At 45.5% G+C, this 14694-nt stretch overlaps 1 protein-coding gene across 5 annotated transcripts in view; it reads right to left on the bottom strand.

Annotated features, from left to right (window-relative positions):
- The window catches only part of LOC134165800 (E3 ubiquitin-protein ligase RNF220), a 58756-nt gene extending 44068 nt beyond the window's left edge, over positions 1–14688 (bottom strand). For 3 of the 5 annotated variants that reach the window (XM_062622910.1, XM_062622911.1, XM_062622912.1), the window contains exons 1-4: positions 14533–14688; positions 14308–14350; positions 6271–6392; positions 5118–5250 (exon numbers count right to left, since the gene is read on the bottom strand). In XM_062622910.1, coding sequence (XP_062478894.1) covers positions 5118–5250; positions 6271–6392; positions 14308–14350; positions 14533–14577 — 343 coding nt within the window. In that variant the 5' untranslated portion in view covers positions 14578–14688. The remainder of the gene's footprint in view (positions 1–5117; positions 5251–6270; positions 6393–14307; positions 14351–14532) is intronic. The other 2 variants (XM_062622913.1, XM_062622914.1) reach the window with 1 other exon arrangement.
- Between the last annotated feature and the right edge of the window lie 6 nt (positions 14689–14694).

Raw genomic sequence — 14694 nt, 5'->3', positions numbered from 1 at the left:
TGAAAGAAAGAGAGACCCACAAGAGCAGTGGTGACCAGCTTGCTAGTGCACCCAGAGGAAGGCTTTTTGGTGGGGGAGCTGGAGGGGAGAAGATGGGGACAGGGCGGGTAGAGAGAACTTAGCTGAAGTTCTTCTATTCTTTCATATCTAAAGAGGACAGCAATCTCTGTTCTATCAGATCGTGCGGCTCGTGCTTTAAATGGTACTTGCTGCCAGCTTGCTTTCCCTGTCTCTCTCCCTTTGAAGCAGACTGGACAGCTTCCTCAAGCTGGCGTTATCACTCCCTCTAACCACTCTTGGCAGGCAATCTAATTCCCCCTGAAAAGGTCACCGCCATTTTAACTGCCTTTCAATCACATTAAGCACGCTGCCGCTCGTGCTCAGAGCACTGCGCCTGCAGCTCTCCTGACTGAGGTGCGATCGATAAACTGACATCCCGTCCCCCCACCCCATCCGCTTCTCGCCTTCTTCCCCTCTCCTGGACAAGCCCAGAATGGAGGGCAAGAAACCAAGTGACCAAATCCTCTCCTCAAATCCAAAGCAACAGAAGGGAGCTGCTAACCTGGCATTTACTAATCTTTGTCCCATCTGCTAAGAAACAGAAGGGTGCAAGCATCCCCCCCGCCTTCCCTAGACCTACAGAGGCAGCGACTTCACAGGACCGTTTGCTTAGGCACCGATCCGGACACCTTTGAAGCTGTGTTACAAAGACCCAGCCTCCCTCAAGCTTCCCTCAATGCAATCATTACTGTTATCTCTCCCCCCCCCCCCTTTTTTCTGCAGTTACGAGTTATGTGTTCCACCCATCGATCCCTGTGTAAGACACTGTTTTAAGTCCTCTTGCCTTTTGACTGTGCTAAGCCGTTTAAGAGATGACAGCGGCTTCTATCAGTGCGAAGCTGATGTGATTCTTTTCAGATAAAGCACTTTTTTTTTTCACTCCCCCCTCCCTTTCCCTTCTTTCAAGTAAGAGACATACACACAAAAAGAGACACTGAATCTTTCAAAGGGGAAAAAAAACCCTTTTGAACTTCCCTCAGGAATTCTTTAAAAGGATAACCTTACAGTGTAAACACTGAGGGTAACGTGCATCCATTCTGGAGAGGAACAGAAGAATTGCTACAAATATGTTGAGCATTAAAAGAAAACATCAGAGAGGAAGCCACTTGATGCTTTCACTTGCGAAGCCTTGCTGGCTTCCTAAACACAGAAACTCATTAGACAAAGATGGCATGAAATAATCCTCTGCAACAAAGAGCTTCAGAGAGGGATGACTCAGAGACATGGGGATAGATGGTTACTGAATGTTCAGGTTATTTCAAGAGAAATTTTAGTCTTGTGACACTGGACTGAGACAGGGAAATATTTCATTATTATAACTGTATAGCTTTTCACTTTGAAGCACAAGCTTGATTCAAGCAGCACCTGGTATTTCATGCTGGTAGCCTTCTGCACCTATCCTAAACAGAAGCAAGAACTCTCCTACTACAAACCCCTACTTCAAGTAGAACCTCTGCTGAAACAAAGTGGTTTCAAATCCTAGATAACTGCCAATAATCTTCATTTACACCCTGCATTCTTCCAGTTTTGGGTCAGCAGATTAAGTGATAGGAAATTATCTTTTAAGAAGCCAGGAGGACAGGTAGATGTACCAAGTATTTCCTGACTGAATGCCTCCATCAAACCCAACAGCTTAAGAAACAACATACTGATCCCTGCACTTCTCAGTTACGCCATGCTCCTGCTTGCTGCCATCTCCTGTCCTTTCCACCTGCTGCCTCAAGTATGCCAAACCGTGTGCTTTGGCTCTGCTTCCCTAGACCTGACTGAGGATTTGCAGCTCTAATACAAACAACAGAATTTCCACCTTGTAAGCCAGCCCCATAGGTGACAGGAGCAAGATTTCCCTGCGAGTGCTTTGGAAGCAAGAAAAAGCCATCCTAGGAACCACATAAGTGAGAGTTTCAGCCTGTGATTGCTCCTAAGGATTAGACCACCTTCCAAAACATCTGAGCAGGGCTCTTCATTTCTCTGACCTTCCTGTTTTCAAGAAGAAAAAAAAACCCAACCTTATCCCACATGAGAGCCTGGCAAGATCTTTCATATAATTAGCAAAGAGTTTGCCTCACTTTGAGAGCGATATGAACTTTGTACATTAATGAGAAGTGATAAAAAGAAGAAGCCAGGACCTGTGTTAAGTTTGAGTCACTTCTGCAATGCTGCCCAACGGTCTGGCCGATTCATGTGATACATGCTGGCCACCGCATCCTGCTCCCCCTTTGCCCAGCTGTGACATCTCCTCAAAGCAACACACCATTAAAACCAAAATTAATGAGACACACGGCCATCTATTTTCCCCTCCGGTTTTATGTATTTCCCCATGTCATCTCTTTAGACACCGGTGACATCGCTGCAGCCTGGCAAAGGCTGTCTGGCATTATAAAAGGCCTTCGATTTCCACATCGCTGCTACTTCACAGCAAAGGGAACAGAGCCAAATACAAAGCCCCGGGTGACAGGGGTTAACGAGGGCCTTGCCAACTCCAGACAAAGCAGTTTTAAGCATTGGAAAGCATCTCCAAAACGTTGTGCTGTGCTTCCGGGCTTTAAATTAAGAATTCTGTCCCTAAAACAAGGCAAGAGCCAACACTGGCAGAGAAAGGGACAGTCACCTTTAAGGTTACCTGAGAGTGCACAAAGCAGGCCTGACTGATGGAGACCTCTCAATGCCAGCAGCCAGAGACAATACGAAAACCACAAAAGGGAGCATAAAAATGTGTGACTTGCTTAAACAGAAACAAGCAGCAATCAGCGAACTACAGGAGATTCCAGCTTTGCTATGGCAAATATTACAGAAACTTCTTGCAGAGTAGGTAGGTACCTTGCAGATATTAACTGGTCATCCCAAAATACTAGGTAGAAAGTTGGTGGCACAAAGCTCCCCTGTTTAGGGAAGAGGACACCTCTCTAGAGGTCCTCTGCTGTTGAATCTGTCCTAGCTGTTGAATCCAGCTGCCAGCAGAGGTGTGCTCCAGAGGAGGAACGGCAGAGAGAACCATATGCACTAGGGACCTGCCAGCCCCTCAGGTGGAGTCATCTCTTCAGCAGTGGCTCTGCTACCAAAAGCAGCACAAGGAGGATGTTCCTCACGACAAATGCTACCAGGAGGTTCCTGCGCTTGCAAGCTGATCTACAGACACCTTTCATCCAGCACCACAAAGGGAAAGTGTCTAATCCAAAAGCCTTCTCATCAGGGTAATTACAGAGGGTTTTTGAACCACATCTAGTTGTGCTCTACTCTTCTGCTAGTCTTCTGATACCCCACACTTCCTGATGGAAGCAGGGCTATTTCTAACTATGAAACACAGAAATACCTGTCCGTGCACGGTGCAGCCATCTAGCTTAGGTTACAGCCCTGACTGATGCTAGAACCTGTCTAACTTCTGGTGGAGGAAAGCAGCTGATCTATACAACACAAACTAACCCTTTTGAGAATTCCTTAAAATAAGGAAGAAAACACAAAAAGGAGCAAGTACTTTGAATTTACACAGCCTAATCACATCAATTAGACATTTTAACCACCTGAAGCTTCATCTGAAAGAGCATCTCCATATAGTAGAAGCAATATGAAAGCTTCAGATCACACTTTTCACTTAACTCAAAACCATCTGGGAACATTAACTAGGTGAAGGCAGCACAATATCAATACCAAAGCAGGCGGAATATTGTGCTTTCAAACTCAGATGTTTATTGGGGGTGAAGGAAGAAGCCATGAATGAGAAAAAAGGGGCAGAAATTAACTAAGTAGCTTTATCTAATCAGGACTAGCAGTGACAACAATAGGGGCATGCAGACGTCCCATGCTTCACTATGGATTATAGTGACTGTACTGCCAAACATGGTCTAAGACCTTGCATGGTCTCATCAGGTCATGTACAGATGCAACTTTCCATGTGGGTACAAAAAACAGTTAAGGTAGATACGGCTACAGACACAGCGAGTGACAGCGTGAGCTTCACTGGGAAGCCTTTAAAACCCAAAGAAGCTGCTCCTGCACCTCTGTGCTCCTGATCATCTGCTCTGCTACAACCCAGCTACAATTTAATTTCAGAGGAAGGTAAGAGCAGATCAGGAGTGCCAGGCTGTCACTGAGCACACAGCTGGCTTTTAAGTCCAACTCCTTATGTAGTAGCCTTTCCTCTTGAGATATTTTAAATTAAAATCCAAGCTGATATAAGAAGAGATCACATCCCATCCTCTTTATTGAACCGAGGGAGCCAGCGTTCCTCCTCTCATTAGGCATGCGCTACGTGGATTGCTTGCAAGAGACTCTCCTTAGTGCCAGAGGTTCATGCCAATGAACAGTTTAGTAAATCCTCCTCTTCGAGGCCAAAGGGCTGAGTGTAAGAAAGGGGCCAGCTTTCTAGCTAAAATTACATTCACCAATAAAGCTCACGAGAGGTCAAATTTTGCCATAACTCACTCTCTCCACAGTAACTGATTTCCCCGTCACTGGGGAAGGAGCAGAAGAAGGAGGAAAAATAAAATGTGTTTGTCTGGGAGCCCTAAGGGCTTGCAGTGCTGCAGGTGCAGAGCAGGTTCCTGGATTCTCATTTATCAACCTTAAAAGGGATGGAGTGATAAATGCACAACTGGCCCTTTAATATTTTATGCAGGTGCTAAAGCGACTTAGCTGTCACCTTCAATACATCACCAGAGGCCGATACACCAGCTTTCGTCACTCCAGGCTGGGAATTTTTACAGTTTCATTTCTATTTCCCTCTCTTCATATATTTCCACCTATTTCTTACTATGTGTAACATGTAAGAAGCTATTTTCCCCAAATGATCTCCCCATTCTATCCATTCCTACTCATTCCCTCTTCAGACACATTTCTCAAGCAAGAAATAGCACCACGCTTTTTGTTCAACATTTGCACAAATTTTGACTCTCATCATTCAAGAGAGGCAGAAAGCTGGAATCAGTTTACATTCTGGCAAAGGCTGAAGGTCCCACCCTTTGTGAAAGGCGAATCTCTAGCTCCCTCCCTTTAAAGACAGGCAATGATCAATTTCCACAGTAGAATAATTTACAAGGGCCCCCAAAACACTAGCGCACCTCGAAATCCTCCCTCTAGGAGAGTAGTAGCCCGTATCCTCTTCTGCCCACACCATTCATACTCTTCGAATCGGTTGCCGTTCTCGTTCTCAATGTCCACAGAGTCATCCTCAGTCATGCATGAACCTTCTCTCTGCAAAGGGTAAAGCAGAGGCATATTGTTGAGATGCAGGAAATAGCTCTTTGGGGTTAACAACTCATGGTGGAATGGAGAAGAAAAGCTGGACTGCTCCCAAGTACAGAGTGGACAGCAGACATCTACTCCCACTCCCATTCCCAATGATCTCAATCTAGAAGTAAATGGGTGCTGGAAGAACGTGACAACCTTAAGATTAAAACAAGTTGAGAGGTTCACGATATTTACACATGGAAGTTTAAGCTCTGGTTCCTACACCAATGCTGGTGTGCATTTCAACATGCATTCCCCTGCCTTTCATGCACAACAACCCTGCCATGTAAAGTACAAATTCCTTTGATCCCCAGCAGGAATGTCCTCCTATAGCATAATTTTTGGGGCACACTGATCAAAAGACCCCACTCTTTACACCATGCACCTCTTGAGGCAACGAGCGTGAATATGTTTTTATCTCTATTGTGGGCTTTTCCTGAGAAACAAGCACAGAAAGCCCTATGACAACTCTCTCCCTCCCCTAGGGCTCGTTCTTTCCTTTCAATCTTTGGGATGAACAGCAAGAGAATGGCTCTGTTCAAATGCACTTCCTGGAGTTAAGGTGGTCATGCAACATTTACAAATGCCAGTCTGTTACAAAAGAACCCAACAAAAAAATAATTTTAATATTGTTAAAGGCAGAGATCAGAAAGAAATCTTCCTGCTGTGCTACACAGGAAGCATGAAGTCCTACAAAAGGCATCATAAACTTCAATAGCTCTACCTTCACAGCCTGCAACTCAAGACTTCAGTAACAGCGAAAGGGTGCATGAAGAAAGAAAGTTACTAATGCAACACAGGAGAAAAATCCAGAAAAATCCATCTTCCAAGACAAAGAGAAGTGACTACACAGCTCTTAGTGAGACAGTTAGTATTGCCTGCAAGCTCAGCAGTGTTAGTTTTTGCCCCGTGTTAGGTCAACTGCAGACAAAGCTGGGAGTAGGGAGAAGGGAATGGCAGCTGGCGATCCTGCTGCGCCTCTACCTTTGCAAGGCATTGTTCCACATGCCTACTCATCTCCTCCTCGGATCCTGACAGAGGTCGGCTGCAGAGGGGACATACCTGCCCTTCGTCTTGCTTCCTCCGTTTCATTTTTCCAATCCGAGCTGCATGGAGAAACCAGGAAAAGAAAACAAACAAAAAACAGGAAAGGAAGACATGTCAAGTTTGTAGTTCCACTCTGCTATTTGCTCAGCTCCAAATAAACCCTTAGCAGAAATGGTAAGATTTCACACCAGAAAACCCCTATTCTGACCTCTGTGAACAGTACAGTGTTACTTAGCACTTTCCGGATTAAATCTGTAACCCATGGCTGAGAACAGCCCAATTTCAGAAAGGCAGCTACTCATGATTTAATAACTAGGAGAGGAAATACCTGCTGCACATCCCAGGTAAGTTAGTCAAATGGTTAAATTCTTTCTCTTGGAAGCCTGAAATTGTCTTCAAAGTTGAGTGACCAAGCCACTGAATCCTGTTCTGGATTTTGCCTTCTAAGTCTTGAGCCCCATCCACTGACACATCTATTCCCTATGTAAGAACTTGCTTAGACTGCAGAAGGATGATGTAGCACCTGAAAAGCCCCGGAGAAGGTATTTAAGAGTCACTTCCAGGACCACCGAGTCTCCTGTACACCCTGAATAATTTCTTCCCAATCACAAGTCAGAGCAGCATCTCAGTAGCAGGTAACATTTACAGAGAGGAAAGATCTTTGCTTTGAAAAATGCAGCACCTATGCTCAATAGCTTCTGGCACTCTATTACTTTTATTTCACTATTTTCACACACAGGAAAACTGGGGGCTACACTGCCTTCTTGAGGGCATGCTCTGGGAAACTAACATGTCAGGAATCACAATGATTAGAAAAAGCAGCCAAGGTAGCCTGTTGCTTAATCCAATCTCTGGTTAATTTGAGCCATCGTTTAATGTGATCAAAACATCTGGAACCAAATCATTTGCATTAAAAAACTTCTGTCCTTTATTATGATGGCTTTAGGCAGGTATTACCGAATAACTCAATCACTGGCTGGAGGAAAGTCGCTGTTTAATTAATAAGGAAGGTCAAAATTCTGAATGAGAGACAAGGAAAAGCCCAAGGATAGCCCATGTGATAATGAGAGATGACACCACCAAAAAGCTGCGTTAGCCAGAAATCGTTACTGACATTGTGAGCACTGCAGCATGCTCTGAAAGCCTTCATGCCTGAATACTGAAGGATCAACAGCTCCCTGCAGCCAACAAGTCAGAGAAAGCTGCTGGAATGCCAGGAAGGGAAGGAACAGGGTACGTGAAAGTTTCTGCCAGTCACTGTTTTCTAAAGTACCTCAGTTTAGTGCATGCACATCACCAAGTGAATTATAAAGTTTCAGCTGAATACACTAACACAGACCTGAAAAGCCTCTTTTAAGGCTTTCTTTTTGCCTTCTCTGGACTCAGGACTCTATGGGTTAGGATACTCTTTCCCACAATCCAGAATGAGGAGTATTCAGCATCCCCTACACTCTCTGATGCTCCAGGATTAAGAAGGCTTCAAATTATTCCCTGGGCATTACTTTCCTTCACTGAACAAGACAGATTTGTGGAAAAATTCCCTGAAAAATAAAACTCCACTCCTGGCACCATGAAAAGGGTTCTGCAAAAGGGACATTCCTGAGATGCAACTCGAGATCAAAACAAGAGTGGTTTTGATACTTGGCACTTTGAACAAGAGACTCCCAAGTGAATACACACCACCTTCATCGCTTGTCTAGATTTTCTTTGCTGAAGCTCCGCAACCCTCCCTTTCATTGGGTACACCACACTGCCAGCTCCACAGCCCACCTGCCTCTCCCCACACATCAGGTACCTCAGCATTCCTACTGGGGTATTTTAGGTTTCCCTTCTAATTTTTCTGCTTGAATCTGTTATCTCTACTGTCAGCTCCTCCTTCAGAAAATAAACCACACGACTTCCAGTCAATACAGAAGCAAACATCATGAAGTATTATTGCTAATTTCATTGTGCCCAAATGAATTATGTTCTGCTTTAAATAAAACAATGACCCCTCAACATTTCTTGTGTGTTTTCTCTCCCCTTCCTGCACCCTTTCAACATCATTTGGCCCTGTTCAGAAGTAGTCAGAGTTAAGCCATGCTCTTTCTGGTTTGTACTTCAGTGCAGAAGGTTTCTCTCCAGTTCTGGTTTAGTGAATACCTGTATCCTCCAGTACGGCTCTTCTGTGTAAGTTTAAGGATGCTCTTTCCTTGGCTCACTAACTCTATAGAGCCAGCACAAAATAGAAGGCTGGAATCAGGTATGACTTGAGTATTCTCCAGCACTCATCTATCTGACCAGAGAAAAACACAGGAGCAAAGCCTCCTCTATGTTGATCACAGACACATCTTTCTCTTACCTCGTCTTGTTTTTAAACAGGGAAATGTAGGGAGGTAGCAGTTTAATTATTCTGGTAGGACTCTCCATGGCCAATCAATTCAGCTCAGTCAGTCTGCCTGGCAAGCTTATTGGTATTTTTAACTTTTTTACTGCTATCCTCTAGTCCATGTGCTCTAACAGTGACAAAAGGAAGATAACTTATTTTAGGTCTTGCACTGATAAATTCTTGGGACCATTTTGCCAGAACAAGCACCTGATCTGCTGTCAAAACATTATTGCAGAGCTGGGAACAGAACCTCACTCCGCTCCAGCTCCATGCAAGACTCAGCAGACAGCCCCTATTCTTGGCTCACTTAGCTCTGCCAAGAAGCAGCTCTTTCAGTTCTAGTGCCACAAGTTAAAAAGGCCACTGGAAGAAAGAGGTGTTGGAAACAAATCCCCTGCCATTTTCATTCTGTGGTCAGCAGCAGCAGCGTTGTGTCCATGGATGGTCAGGGTACCCCAGGTGACAGCAGAAACCAGGAGGGAATGCTGCAGCCTGGAAAGCACATCTGAAGCAGCGCTGTCCCTGCCCAACTCAACATGCAACCAGGCTATCACTTCCAATCAGTGCAGAAGGGACAGAGAGGCCCCAAAGGCAGGGGGTGATTGTGGTGCTGTCCCGAAGGGGAGCAGCTCAAAAGAACACGCAAGTGAGGCCACAGGATTGTTAATTAGTGTTGATAGATGCGATCATTTCTAATTAGCTCACTAATCCCTCTCCCTCTTGCTCCTGTCGCAGGAACACGGGGAGAAGGGGGAAAAAAAAAGAGCCATTCCCTCTTGTAATGCAGGAGGATAAAAATGCAGCCAGTGGGGGACTGGATGCAAGAAGAGGACGGAGCTCAGGGAAGGAGGTCTTCGCACAAGGCTGACCCTCAGCCCCTCATTCTTATCTGTAACTGAACAAAGACTCCATAGTTATTATTCCAGCCTTCTGCCAGGAGGTGAGGAGTTCACTCATTTTTATTAGCATTAATAATTATTATTAGGCCATCAGAGGGCTTCCAGCACGTCTGAGGCCTCACTTTTAACAGACGTACATTACCCTACACACTGCTCCTGCTGCACTTGCATGTTCTCCCTCAGGTTACACTAAAGCATCGGGCACCCAGGGAGTTTAAGTCATTACAACACATGAATGAGAAAGCAGCACATGATGGTGAGCAAGAATTAGGACCTTCTGCAGGGGCTGAGGCCTCAGTTGCAGTCTCTGACCTAACTCAGGAGCTGTGCTGGCTACAGGAGCTGCTCTTCCCTTTCCTAACATAGGGTCTTTTGGGACAGCACAAGGTGAGAAGCTGCTTTTGACACAAGAGGAAGAGCCAAATTGCACTTGACAGAGCCTCTGCTGCTGAGGGCACACTGGTCCCTGCCTTCCCATGGGTGCAGAGAGGAGCCAACCTTATGAGCAGAAGAGACCAAGGATCTTTTGTCACAACAGGCTCCCCACATCAAGGCTAAACCTAAAGATCATGTTATTCTCTAGCCCAGCAAAACTTCCCGAGAGAAAAGCTAATGGATGTTAGCTCTCACTAGTACTCCCCTCTCCTAGTAAAAATTCACCTTCAGGACATGGCATTAATTACCTCAGAAGTGCTCTTACACAGCATCTAGCAGTGGATACTATACAAACCTCTACCACAGCATCAAAGGAGATGATTAAGTTACTAGCAATATCTCTTATGATTCCCTCCACCAGTTTGAGTGGTCCCCCGAGTCCCATGCAGACATCATTAGCAGCTCCTGCAATGGCAGGCCAATCAAATTAAGTGGAAACATTTTTTGTCTCCTTTCCAGTGAAAACCATCTAGCTTTCTTCCACCCCACACCCATCAGCTACAACAGCACATGAAATGCTGGTGGTGGTTCAACAACAAAGTGCACCGTGGCCACCTCAATGGATGTCTGCCCAAAGGTAGGCTTATGGTCACCACCAAAACAGGAATCAGCTTCTCAGGCAGGTACAAAAGGAGCTTTGTAAGGCCCTATTTTACAACTGCACTGAAAATGCCAACTTTGCAAATACCCCTAAATTTGCATTAAAGATATTCAAGCACAAGAGCTAGCACCTGCTCTCTACAAATCCACTGGAGGAGTCGTGAGGAGTGGTTATACCTATTTTTGTTAGGCCTATCACAAAAAACTTGTGTGGATGACCAACTTCTCCAAGAGCATGTGACCAAACGGAACAAAGGCAGCAATGGCAGAGCACAAAAAAATCTTAAGAACACGCTAAAGCAAAAAAACCCAGATGGTCAAGAATGAATGCGTTTCAGACCTCACGTACAATTTGCTGCTCATCTACCCAAGAGAGAATGTTAAGGGCAAAATTCACAGAAGGGTCTCAGTGGGACTTTCACATTTACATGGCCAAACTTCCCCACAGATGATTTTCTGCAGCCTTCTGACACTCTTCTCCAAGGTTGCCACATACTTAACCTGCTGAATCCATGTTCTGAAACACTAACCCGTAACATTGTGCCTCTAATTTGGAATGACTACCCAACCTGCTCTGCACTGCTGAACTTCATAAGCATCAATTTACAGGGTGGCTTAAAGTTTCCAGTTTGGCAACACTGGAAATAAGGCAAGTGAAAGAATTGCCTTCTTTCTCACATGGGTTCATAAGGAATCAACACCTCATACTCCAGGGTTCACAAGGACTCAACCTCTGCAGAGTGAGTTTAGCACAAGTGAGAGGTGTGGGTTTAACTCACTGAGGCTGACAGGGAAGTTCAGATAAAAACACTCAACCTAGAGTCTAACAGACAGAACATTAATCTCTTCCTCCAGAGCTTGCAAATGCATTCACCTTACTTACAGTTCAATTTAAGTCAAAGATTTGACTTACAGAATTAAAATTCTGGACTGTCAGGTACCTGTGAACCATGTAACCATCAGGACCTAATCATGTCACAGCCAGGCCAACAGGAGCCCACAGAAGGCATCTCTCTTTCTACCTTCTCTTTCCTAAGCTCTTGTTGCACTTTCCCAAGTGATTACAACAGGACTGAAGACATCAAGGAGATCTGACAGGGCTCAAGCAAAGCTGTGGGCAGCTGAGATTTGAGTCAAGGATGATGTGTGAGAAGAGCAAATACGCCCTTTTTTAGAGTTTTTTTTTTTTTCCAGATGTGATTCTGGAACTCAGCTGGGAAGAAGCTTGACAGACATACCAAGATAAACATGTTACAACAACATTCAAAAGTACACTTAAAACTTAATAAACCCAAATGAAGTAGATTTTTCTTTGACAGATAAGGCTGTATTTTCTACATCCTGAATTTCTTCAGTGCATCAATAAGAATATGAAACAAAAAGCCAGGTATCTTTGGACAAGTCCTTGTGCCAATGCAAACTAACCATTCTCACCAAGCAAGCTACAAAGCTGCATGATTGATCAGAAGCTCATTAAACCACAAGACAGTATCAAATAAGCATTTTTTCTTTTCCCAGAGCATTCAAGTGTTCTCCATCTAGAGCAACACTGCTTAAATAACTGTTTAACAATCATGTGGCAAAGCTTACGAGTACCACAAAGTTATTTTAGTGCAAAAAAAAAAAAAACACCCAAAAACACGTGGAGGAGAAAACAAGCAAGCAGGCTGAGTTCAGTAGTCACAAATAGAAAGTCACAGGCATAGAAAGGAGCAGTATAACCATTCAGCTGGATGTCAGTCCAAGGGCATAGGATATCATTACAGGTATGTTTTGAGGACAGCAGTAACAGAATCATAAAAAGCTAAAGTCAGGAGGAACTAGTTCTGTTCTAGTTTGACCTTCTTTGTGACCCAAAGCCAAGCACTTCAGCTGGTATCCCTGCATCCAGCTCCGTAACGTCTGAGCCTAGTACTGTCAGGGTGTACAACAGAAAGGACAGGAATATCAGCATTATAAAGGCATTATATAAATCAAACAAATGCCCTCATTAGTTGTGCTCACTGTACCCCAAAAGGTATATATAAAAGGAGTAAAAGGTTCAGCAAAAGCAATGCAAACGCTGTTCAAAACCAGCATCCCTTTAGATTATGAGCTCAGATTCACAAAAACATCCAAGAACAGGGTCCAAGAGGAGTGACTGTGCTGAAGCCCTATTTTGGGCTATAGTGGAAAGCATAAAGTACTACTGAGCCAGTTCAGCAGAGCATGCTGTCATCAAGAGCTTTCATTCATTCTGAAGGACTGCACAACACCAAGAACCTCACAAGCCTGGCTCAGATGTGGTTTTTTTTTGGTTTTGGGTTTTTTTTTTGGGGGGTATTTCTTTAATTTGAAATAAGGTAACTTCACATTGTTGGCTTGAAAAAAAGGTGGAAGGTGGGAGTTAACCCCATCTATCCAAAAATGATAAAGAAACAGTTTGACATGGCTGACTCCAGAGACCTCTGTCACACAAAACAAGTCACTGCAGAGCAATACCTCAGCATACTGCAGCCATCTAAAGTCTCTATTGTCTGGAACAGGACCTGCCAATGCTGGCAGCTCACTGCACTCATCTGGGAGCACAGATATGAGCACACCTACCAGCAGTTACCTGTAACTGAGGTAAAGCAACTCACCTCTTTGTTGTACGACTGAACAGGCTTCCAAGAGCTCACAGGTTTCTGGCCTTCTGGGCTTATATTTAAGAATCTGAACTCAGTTACGTATCATTTATCAAAGATCCTGGGTCATAATAATGCTCCTATTTGCTTCAGGCTACGCTAAACACATAGTACTTCAAATTCAAGCACCCTATTGTGCCACCAGCACACTCTAAAGCCTTTTGCTATTTTGTTAAAGTATCTCTATCTTCTTCTGAGTAAACCGCAGCAGCACAATGTCACCGGTGTTAGCTTAAACTGGGACAGCAGGAAGCTGTGATAACAATTAATAAACCTCCTATTAGCCTGAATAATCACATTTTGACTAAATGGTACTTATCAGACCAGCTCCAAGCAACACAAAATCAGATGCCAGAGTATTGTTACCATTTAAAGTGTAATTCTAAGTTCTCTGAACTCTGGGAAAAGAGTTTCAACTTCTTCAGCTCAAACAACAACAAAACAGTATACTTTCTGCTTTTGTTTTCTGATTTATGAGCACAAAGATGGGACTTTCTCTGAAATAAAGCGACCTCTGATTTGTTCTTCAAATATAAAAACATATTTTGCTAGGAACACTTTGTTGCCAGGAACACCCAGAAATACAAGAGCAAAAGTAACGCACAAGCATCAGTGGGTTTGAGAGGGAAAAAAAAAGCCACAACCAAAACATGACGTCAGATGCACGGACGCCCAGACTGCTGGTTTAAAAGTTTACTGCAAGATTCTGCCATATGAGCTATGAAAACATGGAAAGCTGGTCTAGAAAAGACGGGATGCTGGGCCCACTTTATAGCCTCACCGGTGGGATCCCGGGGGCTGCCTCCCGGGAAACCAGGATGAACGCGGAGGGTTTCCCCCTAACCCACCCTGTGCACCCTGTGCAGCAGCACGGCGAGGCCCCGGTGGGGCAGGCCGCAGCTCCCGGCCTTCGGAGGGGCTGGTTCACACCACTCGGCCCAGCTCTGTGAAGTTCTCCGGGCAGGGGCCGCCCTGCGGGGCGGGGGGAACGCGGGGCCGCACTCACCGTTCAGCCGGGTCTGCCGGTTCGCTCGCACCCGCAGGAAGGTCTGCAGAGGGGACACAAGAGCGGAAAACTGTCAGGGCCCGCGGGCGCCCAACGTAAACAACTCGACCCCCCCCCCGCCGGTAAACAACGCCGACCCGGCGCCCCCCCGCCCCGCGCATCATCGGGACAACGCAACAGCCCCGGGCCTGCACTACCCCCCCTTCCTTGGCCCCCAGCACGCACCTCTTCCCGGCCCCCGCCGCCGGGCCCCCTCCTGCCGCTCTGCATAGCCGCGGGCGGGCGGTGGGCAGGGGCCCCGGGGCGGAGCCCCCCGCACGGCCCGGGATGCGGGCGGATACGGCGAGACCCGGCAGGCGCCGCCGATCAGCCCCCTGCGGCCGCCGC

This window comes from Pezoporus occidentalis, unplaced genomic scaffold (assembly GCF_034315485.1).
Source record: "Pezoporus occidentalis ecotype Australia unplaced genomic scaffold, CSIRO_AGI_Poc_V1 ctg25, whole genome shotgun sequence".
Lineage (NCBI taxonomy): Eukaryota > Metazoa > Chordata > Aves > Psittaciformes > Psittacidae > Pezoporus > Pezoporus occidentalis.
The sequence above is the reverse complement of the archived record's forward strand: the minus strand, read 5'-3'. Positions and strand labels throughout refer to the sequence as shown.